Raw genomic sequence first — 20579 nt, 5'->3', positions numbered from 1 at the left:
AAACGAAAACAAACTCCACGAACATCTTTAGCCCCAGGATGGATGTACATATGCATCCTGAAAGTAAGAACTCAAACTTTCATCCCGATCTAGACTTATTTTATGTAATCTGACAACGCATGAATACTGGTGCACTTTCTGTGTTAAATTCGCAGGAAGCCAAGATGCCTGAGGCGTCCCGATGCCACCCGCCTCCCGGGCAGCCTGGCCCTCGGCGTTCCCAGCACAGAGGCTGGGAGGCGCCAAGGCCCGGGAGCTGCCGTCCCGCCTCCCCAGCGCTGTGGGAGGGCGCGGAGGTGCGGGGTCCCGGCGGCGAGGGGCACAGTCCGAGGCCAGACCGGCCCGAGCGCGGGCGGCGACGCGCTGAGGCGCCTGAGGGGAAGGCGGGGAACCGCACTTCAGCCACCGCAGCCCTGTGCGCACACAGCAGCCCCAGCTACTCCAGGGCAAAGGTTGCCGAGGCACATCCCACACCTGCTCCCTAGGAGAAAAGAAAAAAAAAAAAAGACTTCCTTATCACGCAACAGCCCCTCCTCCTGCTCCTGCTCCTCACCCCGCCGGGCGGCCGCCTCCATCTTGGAACCCCGCCCGAGCCAGTCGCAGGTGCTCAGCACCGCCCGCCAAGCGGCGACTGCGCATGCTCGGCACGGCAGGTGCGCGGCCCCGCCCCCGCCGGCCGGCGCCCGCCCCTCGACGCATGCGCTCTGGCGCCGCCGCGCGGCTGCCCGGCCCCGCCCCCGCGGCTGCCCGCTGGCTCGGCGGCGCGGCAGGTGCCAGGGGCCGCCGTGGCCCCGCCCCCTCGCCCCGGTCTGAGGGCGGAGGCGTCGCGGCGGCAGGAGCCGGCGGAGCGGCCGCGGGTGCCGGGGGCAGTTGGCTTCGAGCCGCGCCGCTCGCCCTCCCCTCTGCCTCTCTCCGCTCTCTCCCCTTCCCGCAGCGCGCTCGGGGGCACCCGGCGGAGAGCGAGACGAGACGAGACGAGACACCGACCCGCCGGCGGCATGAACCGGCCTCACCGCGGGGCTGCGGGCAGCCGAGGCCTGGGCACCATGGAGGTGAAGAGTAAGGTGCGTGCTGGCCACCGCGGCGGCGCCGGGGCGGGAGGGAGCCGGCCCGGCCTGGCCCTGCCCTGCCTTGCCCTGCGGGGGCGTCTGGTCGTAGTGTCGCCGTGGCGAAGGGCGGTGAGGGGACGGGGGGCAGGGAGAGCTGCTGACTCACCTGCCGGAGGTGACACCGGGGGCGAGGGGCCGGCGGCCGGCGGTGCGCGGCCCCGGCGTCGCTTGAGCCGCCCCTGCGGCCGCCGGGTTCCGGGAGGCGACGGGCTCCGTTGCCCACCTGCCTGTCCCTGCTCCAGCCAGCTCCCTCCGGTCTCCTCGGGCTGCTCGGCTGCTCCCAGACTCAGGTGGCGGGAGTTAGGTGCTGGTGTCGCTTACTGGGTGCGCTGTCTGCAGGGGGGGGAGAAAATAAGTATTTTGGAAGTGTTTTACGAAAACACGTTAGTGGAGTTGGCCCCTTAGTTTCTGCATAGACTAAAAAATATACAGAGAAGTAGATAGATGTCTGGGGAAAGCTTGGGGTATCTGGGCCAAAAGAGATACTTGGAGTCATGATTCAAACTCCAAAACCTGTTCTTCGTCTGAATTAGAAAAAGAGTTCATTTGTTTAACTTAGTGGTTGTTTCTGTACTTTTTTCGTTTGTTTAACTTAATGACCGTGTGTTTCTCAACATATTTTTTTTTGGTGGGGTAGAGCATAGCTTGCATTACTTAGTAGAGGTAAGCCCTGGCTAACTTACCTTAAAGTAGGGCTTGCCATCTTTTAGAGGCTACCTGAGGATTTTACCCTAGCAATTGTTTTATGAATGCTTACCTGTATATTATGGCTTATACCACCAGGTTCTTGTTGTCAAAGCTTTGCACAACTCTGTAAATTCTCTCATGGATGTAGCTGCATCTGTTCTTGCTATTAATTTTTCATGTGCTGGTTAGCCAAGGTCTTGCTGACAAAACTTTAATGTTCTGAAAGAAATTACTTTTTAGTACTGGTTTATACTTGTAACATTTTGTTGATGTGTCATTCTGCAGTTAACAGTTGTAAAAGTGTTGGATGTGCAGTATTAGGTGGAGTGTCAACCTATTAGTTAAATATGTGTAGTGAGTTAAAACCCCCTTTTCATTATCTAGGCAAATTGCAAGTTGCACCTATGTGGTTTCTTCTATTGGTAGAAAAATGTCTCTTGTAGGCTTTTTTTAAACTGTTCTACAGTCTGTCTGTATTCTGTACCTTCCTTTCCTGCTAATCAAGTGCTAGAACAGCAGTGTAAGTGAAGCAGTCAGGACTTGTGACGTTGTGTGGTTTTTTTAAGGATAACATAGTGCTGAAACTTCTAGAAAATGAATGGTTGGTCTCTATAGCTTGAATGATGATGATTTCTTTGAAGTGTTAAGTTAACTTTCATGTGCACGAAACCAGAAAGCACAGGAATAGCTGGTAGCTATGATTTCAAATACTAGTTAAGCATAGCTGTTACTGTGGTTGGTGAAGTCTTTTTTTTTTAATCTATGCTCTTGTAAGATTGAAAACAATCAGTACAATGTACTTATAAACAAATCCTTGTTGCCTCAGCCCAAAACTCTAGGCTTACTGTTCCCCCATTGTGTGTGTTTCCTTAAAATATATCTGGGGATCACCTGTGTGATGTGTTCATTGGTGCTTGAACAGAGAACTGTGGAAGTTCTAATGAATAGGACTGTCTCTGAAGTGCATATTATGAAGCAGGTTTCAAGGCATTCCTAGAACTATTTGTCGCTAATGCATTATTTACGAGCACCTTGATTTAATATAGCATAGGAGTCATCTTCCTTTCGTGGAAATGATAAATTCTAAAGGGAAAGGAGAAAGGCTTGTGTGAGAGGTGGAGGGGACCATTACTGTGGAGTGGTCTAGGCTTTGAAGGCTTATCAGCAATGTATGGCTCTTTATTTAGCTATTCCAAATCAATAATCGTGCTCCATCTGACAAAGCTGTGCTAGCACAGCCCAGCTGCAGTGATATGAGCAAAATCCTTTTGTTAGTCTAGTTTATTCAATTTGGGTAACTGGTTTGAACTTGCCCTGGGGAGTCCCCATAGTGTATTAATTCCATTTAGCCCTTTCTCTCATCATAGAAAATCAAGTTTTATACCCCGAACTAGAGTTCCTGGTCGTGGTATGGAAGTTACAAAATAAACTTCTAGTTCACTAGATATAAAATTCATGTTTTTCCCCTCACTCTTATGACTCGGAATAATTTTTTTTTCAGAATTAAATCTAATACACTGATAAGATAGATATGGTAGTTCATGCTCTATTGTTGCTGGAGATTTATAGTATAGCAGCAGTGTGCTGTGTTACAGAGGACTTAAAGATGTGTCTCATAAGAAGTCTTACTTAAGCAAATACTCTAGTAACTTCCTAGTATGCTGACATCCCTTGTACTGTGTTTTCCTAGATGAGTTACCAGTGTGCCAGTGTGCATTTGTAAAGAGCTCAGGTGGCAAGAAGCCTTCTCTTCTTAAGTTAGGCTCTTCCAATCTTTCATCTCCTCTAAACTTCCTAATAAATTGTAAGCACAGCCCATTTAATGGAATGGAGTGCAACATTTGATATAAAATGAAAACATTTTGGGAGGTAAAATAAACTATGAAATTTCAGTTTTACTTTTGTCTTTTTTATCTGCTTTATAATAGTATTGATCATATAGCAAACCATGTTAGGAAGTAATAGCCAGATTATTAGTCACTTGGTGTTTGCACCAACTATGTATACGATCATGTTGAAAAAAAAATTAAAATCACACTTTTGAAAATCTGGCCTTTTGTATACTTAACTGCAACAGGATTTAACATTTACTCCAAATTGACAGTGTGGTTGTTGGCTTTTTAAACTTTTATTACTGAATTATGTTTAAGCTACGTAGTCTTTTTGAAGCCAAACAATTGAAATTGATACAATGCTCTGGCATTCGTACTTCACATAGTTGAAGAAATATTTGAGACACACAGGATAAAGTCTTTCACTGACGTCATGATTAAGTGTGCTGCTTCTGACGTGATGGGAGTTCCTCCTGCAGGCTTTTCTTTGCTTTTCTTGTAAGCAGGTATGAATCATCCCTTCTGCCTTATTGTTAGTTAATGTTACTGTAATTGGAGTGTTTCTAGAAGAGGAATGTTCCCAGATAATGCCTTTATTTAAAATTTTCGGAGGAAGGTGGGGAGTTGGGAGGTGTAACTTGTTTTGCTGTGCTTGAGTTAGCATGGTGTTAATGTGCTAACAACAGGGTCCTTGTCTCCTTATTTTCATTCCTTTATTTGTATTGGAGAGGTCTACAGCTTTTATTCACCAAAAGGTTGTAATCAAATGTGAGTTAAAGGTTGGTCCGCAGGCTTGGTAATGTGCACCTTCACAGCTACTGTGTGTAACATATACCCAAGTATGTGATACTGAGGCTCAAACTTTCAGTCAGTGAGTATTTTGTTCCATGTGCCCTTCTGTTCTGCTTAAAAGAAACTTGATAAAGAAATTATTTAAAGTCTTTATGTTCACTGTAGGTCAGCAATAGAATTCACAAAAAATGTCACCAACTTCTTTATTTTCTATTTTTTGATTAGTTTATTACCTTTTAATTCATATACGGCTTGGTCTGCTTTTAGTAACCTGGCTGCTGCTTTTAATTCCTTATAGCATCTTTGATATGTTGTGTGTGCCTGGTATGGAGGTTTTGGAATAATTTTTATCCAAAATTCTGTTTGCTTGGGGTCCTGCCTGTGTTGGGCAGAACACTATAATTTTACCAGTCATTCATGCTAAAATTTCAATTTGTCTAGTCTACATCAAATGCTTACTCTTTTATTTGCACTCAGTTTAGTCTTATGTCTACCACCACGGAATCATTGCTAGCATTGTTTTTTAATAAGTGTGTGTTATACAGGTGATTTAGGAGACAAGTGGATGAGGGAGCAGGGTTTTTTTGTTCAGATCATACTGACTAAATGCAAATCCTACTCCTGAAAGTACAGTGCCAGTGATTAAGTGGTGGTTTTGCTTATTTTCTGAATCTTGTCTGTTATATGCCCTGAATACAACCACATTTTACAAGACTATGCAATCAAGATTTGAGTCTTGATCATGTAGGGAAATGTTCTGATTGCTCTTAAGGAGTAGTGGCTGTTTGTTATATCTCTCTAGGTAAGAGCATCAGCTCACTAATGCTTTACTGTGCATAGTTTGTACTGAAACACAGCAGCCATTCTTTGTAGTTTTCAGGTCAAAGTGGCTTTTTCACTTGTTCAAGCAGCTGGAAATCTGAAAATACTCAGTCTTGCATAGGTTAACCATAGCTGTATAACAACCTATACATACCGTTCTAAAGTGCACTGGAATTTCTTTGAAAGTTCCAGGTAGTCACATACCATAGCAGGTTAATCATAATTTTGTTTTTGAGCCACCATCGGTGCTGGGTATGGATTCTGTCCCTCACCGAGAGCACGGCTGTTTCATAAGCGTGTAAGAATCTGCAATTATTCTTGCACTAGTTTGTCACCTTAATGCTAAGCTCCCATATTAGTGAATGCTTTGACATAAACAGAACAATGGAAACAACTTTTGCATATTCAAAAGTTGTACTGTTTTATCAAGACCAAAAAATAGTTATAACTCTGGGAAAAAAATTAAACCAGTCTAAACTGTCCTTTTTATACCACTTAAAGATTATTGGTTGTAGTTTTTAGTGCCCTTTTGAATCCATAACACTCCTGGTTTAACATTGAAATCATTCTATTGCTTGAGGATGCTGGATTTCCATATTAATGATATAAGATGTATTTTGTTGTAGTTTGGAGCAGAATTTCGACGATTTTCTCTGGAGAGATCCAAACCTGGAAAGTTTGAGGAGTTCTATGGATTACTGCAACATGTACACAAGATACCAAATGTTGATGTTCTGGTGGGATATACGGACGTTCATGGAGACCTGCTGCCTATCAATAATGATGACAATTATCATAAAGCAGTTTCCACAGCCAATCCTCTACTCAGGATTTTCATTCAGAGAAAAGGTACGTGCACTTGGAGTCTGTGAATCATGTTTATCCAGTTATACTGTGTTGCAGTAAACAGTGTGACATACGGAGGAAAAAACCCTTCAGCCCTATTTCATCATGCTGAATTCTGTAATAATTACGGATCATGAGAGGTATTCACAACTCATCTCTCTTGCAAGAGCTTCCTCAGGCAACCTATTTATACTTTGTGCTTTTTTGCTTGTATTTAGTTCAGTTAGATAAAGTCAAGTTAAATCTCTAGCAAATGCTCCTTTCTGCGTTTGTGTAAGCACATGAAAATAAACTTTAAACCTCTGGGGTTTTCTACTCTGTATGTTGGATGCCTTTCACTTAAAATTCCGATCTTGATCAGATGAGAAGAGAGGCCATTACAGGATGGAAAGGAATCTTGGAAGTCTTATTACATGAAGTATTAAGTGTCAGTATAAATTAAAGAGTAACTTTGTAATATGCCACTCTTATGACACTTTTCTAATAAAACATTCTGAAGCTTTCAAAATGACAAGCTTATTTCGGTTAGCAAACCCCAAATGGGATTGCTGCTCAGTTTGTTGGTTTGACTTTAAAAATAGTCTGTCTTCTAGGTACAAAGTTCTTGTCTTTTTCTAGTGTCTGCTTTTGTTCATAAAGGAAAAAAAATCAAGTTTGAAGTTGCATTTGCTCTTATCCAGGAGAACCATATTCAGTATACAGAACTAAAGGGGAGAAATTCAGTGATGTGATTTGAAATTTGTTTTAATCCAGAGAAGTCAAGAAAACCAGATTTCTGCACTTGTTGGTTTCCTGCTTACTTGCATAGAGGTGTAAGTGTGCATGTACTGTGTGTATACATATATATGTGAACACATGCATGTGCAGTTCCTATCCTAAGGCAGTCACCTGATCTTTGAATAGCAGACTGCTTCTTGCTTAGCTATTTTATAAAGATGTGCACTGTGTCTGGTTGTTGTTAAGACAGACTTATTTTCCTTAGAAAGTACATGGGCATCAGAAACTTTTATCCACCCCCACCCCCCCCCCCCCCCAAAAAAACAAAACCAAAACCAAAAAACAAACCATCCACAACAGCCTGACACAAAAACAATATTCAAAAAGAGTGTGGTTTCTTGCCAGCTGCTGTGTTGCTGGCAAAATGTGTTTTGTATTGAGGAAAGTATAGTCTAATAAGGCCTATGTTTTCAGTCCTGAATTAAAGGAATGAACTATTATTTGCTTTAATAGAACCTAGAGGTAGAAAAGGTCTATGATTCCATTTAATCTCTTGCAGTAGCCACATGACGAGAACAGATAAGCCACTTTGTCAGACTGGGATTATTGAGTTTATATTTTAACACCATATGTTTTTAGATTGTTACTAGTGTTACATGTTTAATGCTGACTGTTACTAGTGTTACAGTTGTAACACCTTATACCTTCATTGTACCTTTATTTAAAGCATGATGGATTATTTCTTATTACTCTGGTGCGAGGAATAGATAATAGAATTTATATAATGCACAGAACTAGAAATAAGGTTAACCCACTTAAGTTTATCATGCCAAGAATCGATTATCAGGAAGAGCTATGTAGAAAGTATCAGTTGTCATCACCTTCCCTTTGAGACTAGAGTCTTGTGGCTGTAGAGTTTTAGGGAATAAAGAACCCAGGCTGGCATCCAAGTCCTGCACTTCCAGCGCCGTACTCTGTTCTGAATTACTTGTGAGCACTTTCATCACTTCTGTTGATTAAATTGAGGCTTTGATTCCATTAGCATCTTTGCCATATAGAACAGAGGTTTGTTTGATGGAAAATAAGGAAATAACTTGATTCTGTATTTTGTTTGTAACGAAAGCTGTATTGCAGGAGTTAGAGATGTGTCATAGTTTGTTTAAGTGTGATTAATTCATCTGCACAGATCTTTATTGGCTGTACCTCTGAAATTGAAAATCAAATGTCTGAACAAATATCTGTTATTGATGGGGCAGCTTTGATCTGTGCTGCTTTGGAACTATAAGAAGTGACACAAGTTACTTTCTCACCTGCAAGGCTTCTTGTGGCTTTCACACATTCTCTTAAATCATCTGGAAAATTTCTGTGGGCTTTCTAATGGAACTTTGCCTTTTTTAATATATATATAAAAATAATAGTTGGGAATTTAAGATCTTTGGCAAAAAGCTGTTGTGGGGAAGAGAAAGTTTTTGCTGTCTTAAAAGATTACCTATTTAGAAGCTACATGCAATTTGTGGGAAGCTAACATAAGGTATGAGCAGACTACAACAAAATCTAGGGTGAATAGTATTAACTTCTTAGTCTATTGCATCCAAGGAACACCTTCAGGGGTTGAAATAAGAGCAACAAGATGCTTTTGCAATGTTACTAGTTGCAATTGTGATGACTCCAAAATTTCAGAAATCTTGTTATGCCAGAATAAGCACTCTTTTCTGGTCAATTTTGACGTCTAATTTATGAAAGTTAGGAAGTTGTCTGTCCTCAGCGTTTATGTATATTGGTTAATGTGGTGCGAAACCTAGAGATCCTGTAGTGAAATTAAATCACATTATTCCCCTTAGAGTCTTCTAATTGTATTTAACTAAATTACTTTAAAATATTTTAAACTGCTGCAGTGCTAAATCTAAAGCGGGGCTTGATATTGCACAAGTCAAGAATGGTTGTCAGTTTGTGGAAGACAGTTGCTTATTGGAATTTCATTCTGCAGTCTAACAGATTAACAGGTACTGTTGACATCTGGAATTTAAAGGTTAAACTGATGTATCATGATTAAATCCAGATGTATGGGAGTCACTCTGTCTGTGAGAAAAATCTTACTAAGATAAAATGGGTGGGAGAAATGGACCATAGTCCTCACAGACCCTGAAAGGCAGTTCAACATGGGGGACTTTGGATTGTAAATACAAGAATAATAGAGATGATAACAGAAGATACATTTCATTATAATGTCCTTAAAACTCACTGTTTTAAGGAGTATCACTGTAGGATATTAAATTGTAATATACAACTCTTACAAGTTCTGCATGTACATGGCTGTATACAGTAAAAAGTGGATTCTTTGGTTAATTCACTTGTGCCTCTTGAGGTAGACTTTTTTCACTGAGAAGCTTTATTTTGGTGAAAAGAAAGGAGTTGGCTCTTTAAACAGCTCTCTGTGGAATAACCTAGCTATTCTGAGTCCTCTTCCTAAACACATAGGCTACTTTCCTAAAATCATGTTTTGTTATAATTTACGACTATATAGACAAGATTTGGGCTTATTTAAAAAATGCTAAATTGCATTCAAATGCACTAATTATTTGGGAGTTTTGAAAATTTAATTCTTGAAGGGTAACTCTACGTTGCTTTGCAAAAAGATCAGGAAAACATTTTAAATATCTGTCTTGAACAATGTTAAACTGGAACCAGATTTAGCATTTGTGGGCTTTGTTTTAAATTTCATGCAATAAGTATATACAGATTGGTGCTATCTTGAGCTTGAAACTGCTGGGGAAAAAAAAAAAAACATTCTTGCAGGTTGTGGACGTTCTCCTTAACACTATCTGTAGTTAACACCTTGTCCTCTGGCTTTATGCCAAAATATTTTCTGCTGCAGCTTTAAACTGATTAGCTAGGTGCCAGAACAAAGATACCTTTATACTCCAGAATATTGCTTTAGAAAATTTGTTTAGCAGTGGAAGAGAGGTTAAACAGAGTCATGCTGTTTGGCTGAGATTTGGAGAGATGAGTTTTCATCAACTTTCACTATTTCTCTTTCCCCACAAATTATGTAACTTTAACTGTAGATCTTAAGCTTTGTGCTAGTTTTGAATTATTAGACTACTAAGACTAGCTACAATGCAAAAAAACCCCTACCCTCGGGTGCTTTATAGTTTCTTAAATGTTTTGACATATGGCTTGCAACTTTGGGATGCTTTTATTTAAACAATGTGTCGTGTAACTTGAGTAAGTTTCTAACAACAAAAGCACCAACACAGTGCTAAGATTTCCAATTGTATATTTGTCTTCTGAAAGAGTCTTTTAAAGTTCATATCTCTTCCAATAAATGCTTTTCTGATCTTAGTTTTTGTTTAAAAAGCGCTTTTGAATCTCTTATTTCTCATACAGATATATTTAAATAATATTTATTTCAAAGCCAGTCCTTTTGCAACTGATCTTCATGTTTTCTACGGACTGTGAAAATATTTGATTTGGGCAAAAGTTTTAAGCCTTATCAGCTGATAGTTGTGGGAAGGCAAGCTGGGTAATGTGTTTTGTGAACTCTCATTTCTTGTTGGGGAAGGAAGTTGTGAATAGTTCTAGATCTAACTTGAGTGAAGAGCACAAACTTACTATGACCATTTGCAGGACACAATAAATCTACTTCTTGGATGTCATAAGTGTGTATATGTTTGTATATCTAGTACATGCCAACCTCACCGTGTAGGCACAGCAGGCCTGAGTGGCAGGAGAGGGTTCCTGGCACATGGCCTGCTATGAAGGTGAAGAAGCCTTACAGCCCCCTGTGGCAAGCTGGGAACGTCAAATATGATATACATTTGATGTGACAGAATGTGTAAAATACCAGATACTCTGGTTCTTTGACAAGAGTCTGAATTTGTGCACTTTGAAGTTAAGGCAAACCCCCCCAAACTGAATACTTTTTAACGTTGCAATGCATCTGGAAGAGCACTTCTAAGAAAATCAATACTGACAATGTTTTGATACACTCTTTTCCAGTATACTGTTGCTGAACCAACTCTTGCAGTAAAAGCAGTGGAAACCTGGGGCTTCACTGGTACCAGTATGTTAGTACCTATATCCTAGAGTTTTTATCAGCAACTTGCACTGTAGCACAAATAAATTGTGCATGTATAATTTTCATATTTTCTTTAGATGATTTTGCTCTAAAAAAAAAAGGCATAATATGGCTTAAGGTCTGAACAATATGGAACTAATCAGTCAAAATGCTTCCAATTTATTCATTGGCTCTCTGGAGAACTTCCTAAAGAACAAAGCTCTTCTGGAGTGATGTGGTGTTAAATGCCTAGAAATAGTCACCACTACAAAGCAAAAAAGTGAAGCTTTTGAAATAAGGCAAAATTACGCTTCTTGACCATGCAGTGTCTCTCTGGTCCTTGGAATAATTTAGTCTTGTTGAATTTACCATTCATTGTGCAACAGTAAAACAGAGTTTTAAAGTATGAGATCTACACTACTTAGACATGAACTGCACGAAAAGGTCTTTAGTTTTTGAGATCACCAAGATGCATACCAGCTGCTGGTGGGGGAGGGGGAAATCCATGACCTAAAAAAATAACCTTTGCACTCATTAACACTCTTAATTCTAATACTCAAGTCACCATTGTCTATTGTTTGTCTAAAATCTTCACCTATGCTATCACTTTCTTGCTGTCATTGTGTTACATTGTATTCAGCAGCAAAAGATATTTAAGGCAATGCCCTTCTGTCTAGTATCTTATTTCACAACTGCCCTTTCCAAGTTATTTTGTAAGCAATTGTAGTTCCAAATAAAAAAGAGAAGCTATTGCAACTCATTGAATTGCAAAAAAGTCCTCCCAATGTAATGACCAGATGTCTAACTTAAAGCTGGTTGGATGGGTTGTCAGTAGAGATAAGGGCAAAACTTCTCACACTTTTTTCTTTGATCATAAATTTTAAGCAAACATTAAAAGAATTGCTCCATCTTGTCTGAAAAATCAGCATGTTAGTCTTCAGCAATGGAGAACAGGATTTATAATGGCTGATCTTCAGTCAGTTAGATATCCCAAAATGCATTTTGCAGAGAAAATCGTAAGTTTGCATTTTTGGATGTGTGTTACACTTAGACATAGTCCACCTGTTAGATGCTTTGGTTTGGGAGGTTGGTTTGGTTTTTAATCAACCCACTCTTCAGTACAACTGACTTAACACTCTCAGGTATCAGAACAGATTTTAGGCTGTTTCAAAAGGCTTCTTGCTTGTTGAGATCTAATGTTATTTTAATTTACCCTTAAATCATAATTTTTTTCTCCTTCTTTTGCTGAAGAACAATAGTAATGCCATGCTTTTGAGAGAACTGTTTAGACTTCCAAATAAATGAAAAATTATTTCCTGTGTTCACAATCATCTAATATTCTCAAGCATAGATAGTGTAATTCTTCTGTTTGCTTCTACCTTCCTACTCTTCTTTGTACAGTTCATAGAATCATAGAAGAGCCCAGGTTGGAAGGGGCCTTGAAAGACCCTCTGGTCCAAGTTTTTATGGGAAGGGGAGCCTAGATGAGATAATCCAGCACTCTGTCCAGTGGCATCTGGAAAACCTCTAGTGATGGGGACTCCACTGTGTCCCTGTGGATGTTGTTCTACTGATTGATTGCTCTCACTGTAAAAAAAATACCAAGACAACACACACACAAAAAAAACCCCCTACAAACACACACACACACACACACCCCCGCCTCCACTTTCTTATATTGAGATGAAACCTCTCCCAGTGCAACTTGTAGCCATTGCTCAGTCTTCTCCATGTGTCTTTGTCCTGTTGGCATCCACCCTTTAAGTACTGAAATACTGCAGTGAGTTCCCCCTGAGCCTGTTGTTCTCTAGAGAGGAAACACCTAACTCCTTCAAGTCTTTCTTCATAGGGCAGGTTCTCCAGCCCTTTGATCATCTTCCTGGCCATCCTTTGGACCCTCTTCAGTCTGTCTATATCTTTCTTGAATTGTGAGGACCAGAACTGGCCACAGTACTCCAGGTGCAGCCTGACAAGCACTAAGGAGCGGGTTGATCACATCTCGACCTCCACTAGTAATGCCCCTGCGGATGCCGCCCGAGGATCCAGTTTGCTGGATTCCAGCGTGCTGCTGAATCACATCCAGTGCATCCACCAGTCCCTTTCAGCAGGCTGCTCCCCAGCCACACGCATCACAGCCTGTACCGGGCTCTTTGCTTCTCTCATCCCAGGTGCAGGACTTTGCACTTGTCTTTGTTAAACTTCATGCTGTTCTTGCTGGCCCAGTCCTTGATTTAGCTTCGTTTTTACCTGCTGAGCCTAAGAAGGCAGGGAAGCGGATTTTGCAGAGGCTGTCTCAGTGGGTGAAGTGGGAGAGGAGAGTCCCTAGGGTGCTGTTAATATGCACTTTTTCACATGAAGTGAGAGCACTGTGGGGTGTCTGCTGAAGTAACGAATGTGGAACGATTTCTGTTAGTGCAGAAACACCAGTCTGGGTGAAAGATAGCCAAATCTGAGAAACAACAGAAGTAAAAATTAACTATGCAAGGTGGATGTGATATTCAAAAGGGGCATCCGTGTCCTCCCAAAGTAACTGAGATTGTCACAAAAGTGACTCCAGAGTATAGCATGGCTGTGTAGACTTAACTGTCTTCAGAAATAATTCCTGTTTGTGTCAAACTGTTGAGCAACTTTATCTATAAACTCTACTTTAATGCAAAAGATGTTCTGTCTTTAGCAAACAGCTTTGTCTCCCTTAAGGTGTGATTGGTTTTTTTAAACAACAAAAAAATGTAAATGAGGCCATCATTATGACACATTTTTTAAACCATGTTGATGAGCTATTTCATTAGTATTGTGTATACACAAGGTATGAGTTTATGATAAATCCCTTTGGGTTTTTTGTGGGCTAATTTATATTTGTTTCTTCTCCTGTTGTCCTTTATCTTTTAGAATACTACGTTCAAGGCTGCATTAGTAGACTAACTCTTCTTGTTTTCAGCAGCCCTAATGTCTGAGGGAGGGAGGAGTTAGTATTACATGCTGGAATAGTGTTAGACTATTGCTTCAGAACTGTTCTCTGTTCTACATTGCTTAAAGCATCCGAAGAGTCAAAGTATAACTGGTATATGTCTGTATACCTTCAGCTTGGCCTAGAAAAAAATAATCTGACTTCCCAACTCTCACTGTGTACTATTTTTCGTCAGCAATTGACAGCTCTCCTGAAATTTCACCCTAGGATAGCATTTCCATAGTTATTTCAATTCACAGATTGAAATGTATAGCAATTCTTTTACTTTCTTGGCTGTACCAGTGGCATCTTAATGTGATAATATAAAGAAATCCCAACTTCTTTTGAGTCCCAGGGTTAGTGCAAACTAGTCCTGCTTGATTATTTTTTTATCCACTGCAGAAAAAAATCTATGCAACATTGCAAAAATACAACTGTAAATCCAAGGAAACTCAGATCTGAATGGGTTTTGGTTCATTGTTTTTGGGGAGTTATAGCATATTAAAAAGAAAAATGGAAGCTTCCTTTGCTAAACAGGCATTTCAGACATCAGAATTGCTTCCGCAGAACATGTTTTCTCTTCCATTAGAAGTATTTGTATGACTTGCATATGGTTTTTTTCTAAAATTCTATGCCATTTGCATACTTCTGTATCAGATTGTGGCAGTTACAGCATTGCTTGTATGAACAGTTTTGCTTGAAGTATTTGTGTGCAAGATCTCTTTGTTTCTGCTCCACAGACATTTTACCTACATTGCATGGGGGCAGGGAAGAGAGTGCAGAATGGAATAAGCTTTCTGGAGTTTGAATCCAGGTCACTTGGCTGGCTTCCAGGAGCTAGGCAATAATAGGCACACTGGCTGCTTTCCCTTTTTCATTCTTTCTTTTCCAATGATCTGAAACCTGAGGAGAGAAAACGAACAAGTGGAATTACTCTGAATAAAATTAAAATGTTTCTAGGAATGTACTCACTCTTTCCATTCTAACCTTTCTCTCAAGCAGCTAGAATATAGTTTTGTATGTCTCTACTACTGCAAACTCACTTTTAATTTTTGTGTACTGTCTTTCTTTTGGTAGAAGGAAACCAAAAGTATTGCAAACTTTGACAAATCTCATAACATTAAAGCTCTTGTTTCGTGTGTAGAGAGAAATATTTCTACTATAGCAAGCCAAAAACCTTCTGGATTAGATATTTCATTCTGCTAACCTAAAGCACGATAGCAATGCGATATGGACCGTATGTAGTGTGATCTAATCATCAACGTGCTTTGTCTTACAGAAGATGCAGACTACAGTGCCTTTGGTACAGATACTATGACAAGGAAGAAAAACGTCTTATCAAATGTGTTACGTCCGGATAATCACAAGAAGAAACCGCACATTGTCATTAGCATGCCACAAGACTTCAGACCAGTGTCTTCTATTATAGATGTAGATATTCTTCCAGAAACCCATCGTAGGGTACGACTTTACAAATACGGAACTGACAAACCCCTTGGATTCTATATACGAGATGGCTCTAGCGTCAGAGTAACACCACATGGATTAGAGAAAGTTCCAGGGATTTTCATATCTAGGCTTGTCCCTGGAGGTCTGGCTCAAAGCACAGGCTTACTGGCTGTCAATGATGAAGTACTGGAAGTGAATGGAATAGAGGTTTCAGGAAAAAGCCTTGATCAGGTTACAGACATGATGATTGCAAACAGCCGTAACCTGATCATTACAGTAAGACCAGCAAACCAGAGAAATAACGTTGTGAGGAACAGTCGGACTTCTGGCAGCTCCGGTCAGTCTACTGAATCTAGCCTTCCAAGTAGCACGCCAAATATTTTAGCAAATTTATTGCCAGGAGAGGAGGAGAGTGATGAAGAGGACATTATTATTGAAGGTAGTGGTGAGCCACAGCAGATTCCAAAAGCCGCGCCTACCAGCGAAAGCCTAGAATCATTGACGCAAATTGAACTCCTTCATGAGTCAACACAAAATGGATTCCTTCCTTCCAGTGAGATGAACTTGAATCATTCAGCAGGCAGCATTAGCATGGAATATGAAGTACAAGGTCCAGATCATAAATCATTAGAAGAAGATGGAACTATAATAACGCTATGAAATTACATTTGTGTACTTTGTACTAAGTAAGGATGCCATACATGTTTTAATTCGGCTTAATATGTAATACGTTTTATACCTCTCCATCTACCAAGCACTGCAGTTAGATTAAAAGGATGGAAAAAAGTAAATACAAGAAGTTCAAAATTATGTAAGTTGACTAACTTCAGCTAATTCTGCACTTCAATGTAAATACTTCACAAAGATGGAAGATAATTGATAAATGACTGAAATTGGATGAGGAAAATTTATATAGAAAATGAAGGATATCTAAGAGATGGCTGTGAGCTTTCTTTTAAAGGTACTTGATTTTTTTTAAAATGCAGAATACTACTGGTTCTATAGAAGTAAACTTCTATTACTGTGTGAGGCTGACTAATGTACTGTGGTTTCATGTTTATCTGAAATGCTGCTTACGTAAGATGGAGCTGCTTTAGCCTCTTCATTCCTGCTCAGGACTGCCATTTAGCACATTGAGCAACAGGGATATGTGATAGTGGTCAACGGTTCAACAACAGTCAGGATTTGAAGGTGGGGGCTTCTGAAGTTGACTGTTCCTTTGTAAGTGAATGTGCAACCACAGGCTCATTAGTCATGCACCTTTACTGGTTTTAATGGCAAAGTAAGCTTACTTTTAATGACTATGATTTTGAAATTCAAATGTGAAAGTCTTAACGCTTGTGCATCAAAGACCTGTTCTCATTTTAGTTTGCAATACTTAAGGATATCATTGGATTTAGTTGCTAATCCCAGTAAATTTCAAAGAAATCAAATGTAAACTTAATGCTATGAAAATAAAATAACATAATCTGTGTTAAAATCTCAGTTCTAGTAGAAGCTGTAAGGGTTTCTACTAGCAAAGGTTTGAATTATGATTTTCTTCAAACCTTAACAAGTTAGAACAGTTTAAATCCCTGGATTTAAAAAAAGTCTTAAATCAGAATGAGGCTTTAATAGAACTTGCTTGATCCATGTGATATTTAATTATTCATTATAAAGAACTAAACTGTAAATGCTGATCTTTTTGTGTACCACTGGCTGGGTGTTTTGAGTATTACAAAGTTGCTATATGTAAAAAGAAATACTGATGACAAGTCCTGATACTGCAAGTGCGTAAGTATGCATGTAATCAGCTGCAAACTTCCGAGGAGAATTGCAGGGAGAGGTTTCTAGCATTATTCGTCCTTTTTCCCTTTTTAGTGTCTTTGCTTTACCGCTTTGGCACTCAGTTCCCAACCTGACCCTCCTCTGGGAACATAAGTTGTTGCAGGAAAATGAGATGGGGACTAATGGGATTGGGGAGAAGGAATGATGGAGCTTCTCACCAGGGATCCAGTAGTCTGTGTCAACCTCTAAGAAAGAAGTAGGATGCTACCAGTTCTGTACTGTGGTATTGTGCTTAGTCTAGGTTCTTGGAAGCATGTTAGACCCTTTAGGGAGATGTGCTGTGTGGGAGAGGAGACTAACCCCTTTCTCTTTCCCTCATTCTATCTTGAGGAAACATCTACCTCTGTAACTTTAGTAACAAGAGACTAACTGTAAGTTTCATGTTAAGGCATGTGTAAGAGTCTTTATAGGCTGTTAGAGGCTAAAACCTTTGTAACAATATAACAAAATTACTTCAGAAATTACTGCTGTTTAATTTTACTAAATGCAAATCTTAAATTCGTATCTCATGAGCAGTAGTATTTTTGAGCCTTCAATACAGTTGGAGTTCAGATCTTATAGATGTCAAGAAAGCTATTCATGGCCATTTTGATTGATGGAGAGTTGGCATAACAGACAATGGTACTCTGCAAATACAGGTTAGAGTTCCGCTGCGTCGGATTTATTTATGGTTTCTTCAGTGTGCATATGGAGAGGCCCTGGAATATTTTCCAACATGAGCAAGAATTTTGAAGCATGTTACTTATTTTGCTAATAATTATTAAAAATGAAGTAACTACATCCACTTAGTGTGAAATGAGGAAAATGTTCGTTCTGCAACATGTAGACTTAAAATATACATGTTTTCTGTCAGTGCTGCTCTACACTTCCTTTATTGAAGGAAGATTGTTTACTTTAAAATGTCTTTTTTTCCTTTATCAAAAGACTTTCCTTCCTGTATGAAATAATCAGTGGAGGGTGACTCTCATTTATTATGCTAGCTTGCACTTCTGTGCCTTTTGTTTACTTGAATGTATTGTGAATAATCCAAGGAATAAAGGCACTTGGATGAGAAGAGAAATGAAGTCCACAGACACAGAAAATGAACTGGTAGTGCACTTAATACAGGTGTGATGTTTTCATTCAGCGGAAGTATGTTATGGGTCTAATGCGGTACGTTAGTGTTTTGCAGCTTGGATAATAGCTTTGAGCTATTAACTTACACGGGAGAGTTGAGTCTGAGAATGTTAGTGTTGTAAGGTACTGCTTAGGTACAAACACCCAAGGTTAGTGGGCTGCCAAACTCTGTGTTACCTAATCTGTACTTGTAACAGATGCATGAATAGTTTGACCATATATGCCAGTATTAAGGACTTACAAAAATATAACTAAAGTCCTACTCTAAATTGCATGAGAATTCATTTCTTGGGACCTTTCCTGCAAATTGATTAATATAAATGTGAGATAATATTCTTTTTGAGACACATCATGTTCTGTTTTACAGGAATCTGGTAACAATGTAGTAAACTAAGCATTTAGGACTTGATAAAAACATTAAAGAATAAACCTAAAAATGGGTTTTTAAAAGTGTGTATTTACAGTTACAATGACAGACTGCACAGCATGTAATTGCTTAATGCTGCAGTTACCATAAAGTTTCTAAAGTTCTTCCATATCTTACTAATGTATACACTGCTAATTACAAAATATTTTAAAATTGTTACTTCAGGATGATCAATGGTTGATTATGAGTGGCTAAACTTAATTTTATATATAAATGATGCTGGGGCTCAGTATAAGGTTTTCTAAAATATGCTGATATTATTAGCCTTTCATTTACTACCTCCTAAACTTTTAACATCTTTACAATTTCCTCCCTGGAAGAAAATACTTAAAGGCTTGACTGTTTTATATAGATTTTATCTTTAGCTAAAAAAAAGAAAAAATCCAGAAGTCATAGTGAGGATGCTACGCATGATTGACAATGTTACGCTGCTATTAATGTAATCTTTGTGTATTAAGTATCCTGTATATGTAAATTGTATTTTCAATCCAGATTTTATAAATTAATTTATAAATATCCAAATTATTTCAGAATGGAGAACTAAAATTCCTTTGACTAGTGTTATATGTTGTGTACATGCACAGTGGGGGGACAATTCATTCCTTACTTATGACTGGGAGATTTAAGTGCACCTTAATAGGAAAAAAAAATTCTTAATAGAATTAAGATGCATTTACTTTGAAGTTCTGCTATGGTACTGGATAAGTCAAGCCTAACTGTGAATCATTTTTTGTTTTCCACAGCTGAATTAAATTTAGGACAATGTTCTCACAAGCTGTCTTTAACATGTGTATTTTTGTGAATATTATGTATTTTCTAATTAAATTTTACTTGCAATGTGATTTTTACATGAATGAACTTGTTTAAAATGTCAAATATCAGTATTTTTCTTACAACTTTAATGTATAATGTACATTGGTATCTCACTGAATGAAGATTGATTTTACAAAATCAAGCTAGATGTAGTTGTATATTAGTCTTATATTTTTACAGACTGGAATAATAAATGGATATAGAAATAAAATGGTTTTTTCTCAATTACTTTGTCAGATAAGGAAAAATGAGGAAGAATGTATCCTCTTAGTCTCAAGTGTGAAAGTAGATGGGCTTCATTTTCTTTTTTTTTTTCTCTTGGGTAGCTAAGTGGGCTCTGTTTTCATAGCAGTCTTGCTGCTTCTGCTCCCTTCTCTGGAGCAAATCTCTACATGTGGGAATTATGCAAGGGTTCAAAACACTTGTCCTTCAGTCCTGTTGACTAACCTGTGATGTGCTTATTCCTACAGTAGCTGCAAATAATGAATCTTACATTGTATGGCTTGCTTGGGGACTACTCATAGTAACATTTAGGTCCTGAGGCCTGGGAGATGGTTCCTCATCCTCCGTCACCTTTGTCAAGTGCTGCTGGTGATGTGGAGGTTTTCACTGTTCCTGTAAGTATGTGGTGTAACTCTCTGATTTGAAGTCTTAACTTGAACCCATTCCACTTGCAAATGTTTTCTCCCATATCTAATGCCTTGGCAGCCCTTGTAAACATTTACCTAGTGACAAAAGACTTGAGTTTTGTTTAGCCCTTTTGTGTAGGGCTTTTGTAACTGCTGGTCTTGAGGCCAATCATATGACTTCTATGCTGTACCTTCCTTCACATATGCATGACTAGCTCCATTTGTATGGATCAGTACTCTTCATACTTGCCTGTGTAGCTATGGGGAGGTGACAAAAAGACTGAGAACAGCATTACAGTATCTTCATGTTGGTATGTGACTGAAAGAGCCACGTCTACTCCATCTGTGTACTCGAGTCTGTGTGTCTTGAGGCTGGAAGAAATGTATTTACTTTGCACAGAACCTGACAGCTCACTCCTAAAGGAATGCTGAAATTGGTATGGTATTCTTGGAATGGTGTGAGCTTTAAAAATTCATCCTGCCTGTACTAAAATTCAGGTGTAGTATTT

At 39.4% G+C, this 20579-nt stretch overlaps 1 protein-coding gene across 1 annotated transcript; it reads left to right on the top strand.

Annotated features, from left to right (window-relative positions):
• The first annotated feature begins 793 nt into the window (after window positions 1–793).
• PARD6B (par-6 family cell polarity regulator beta) lies at window positions 794–19652 on the top strand. The gene is made up of 3 exons (XM_074888399.1): window positions 794–1064; window positions 5869–6091; window positions 15089–19652. Exons 1-3 carry the CDS (start codon window positions 999–1001, stop codon window positions 15916–15918), a joined length of 1119 nt encoding a protein of 372 aa, XP_074744500.1. The 5' UTR covers window positions 794–998; the 3' UTR covers window positions 15919–19652.
• Window positions 19653–20579: the final 927 nt, after the last annotated feature.

This window comes from Strix uralensis, chromosome 18, assembly GCF_047716275.1.
Source record: "Strix uralensis isolate ZFMK-TIS-50842 chromosome 18, bStrUra1, whole genome shotgun sequence".
In the NCBI taxonomy this organism is placed as follows: Eukaryota; Metazoa; Chordata; class Aves; order Strigiformes; family Strigidae; genus Strix; species Strix uralensis.
Note: the sequence above shows the minus strand (reverse complement) of the source record. Positions and strands in the feature narration are given on the sequence as shown.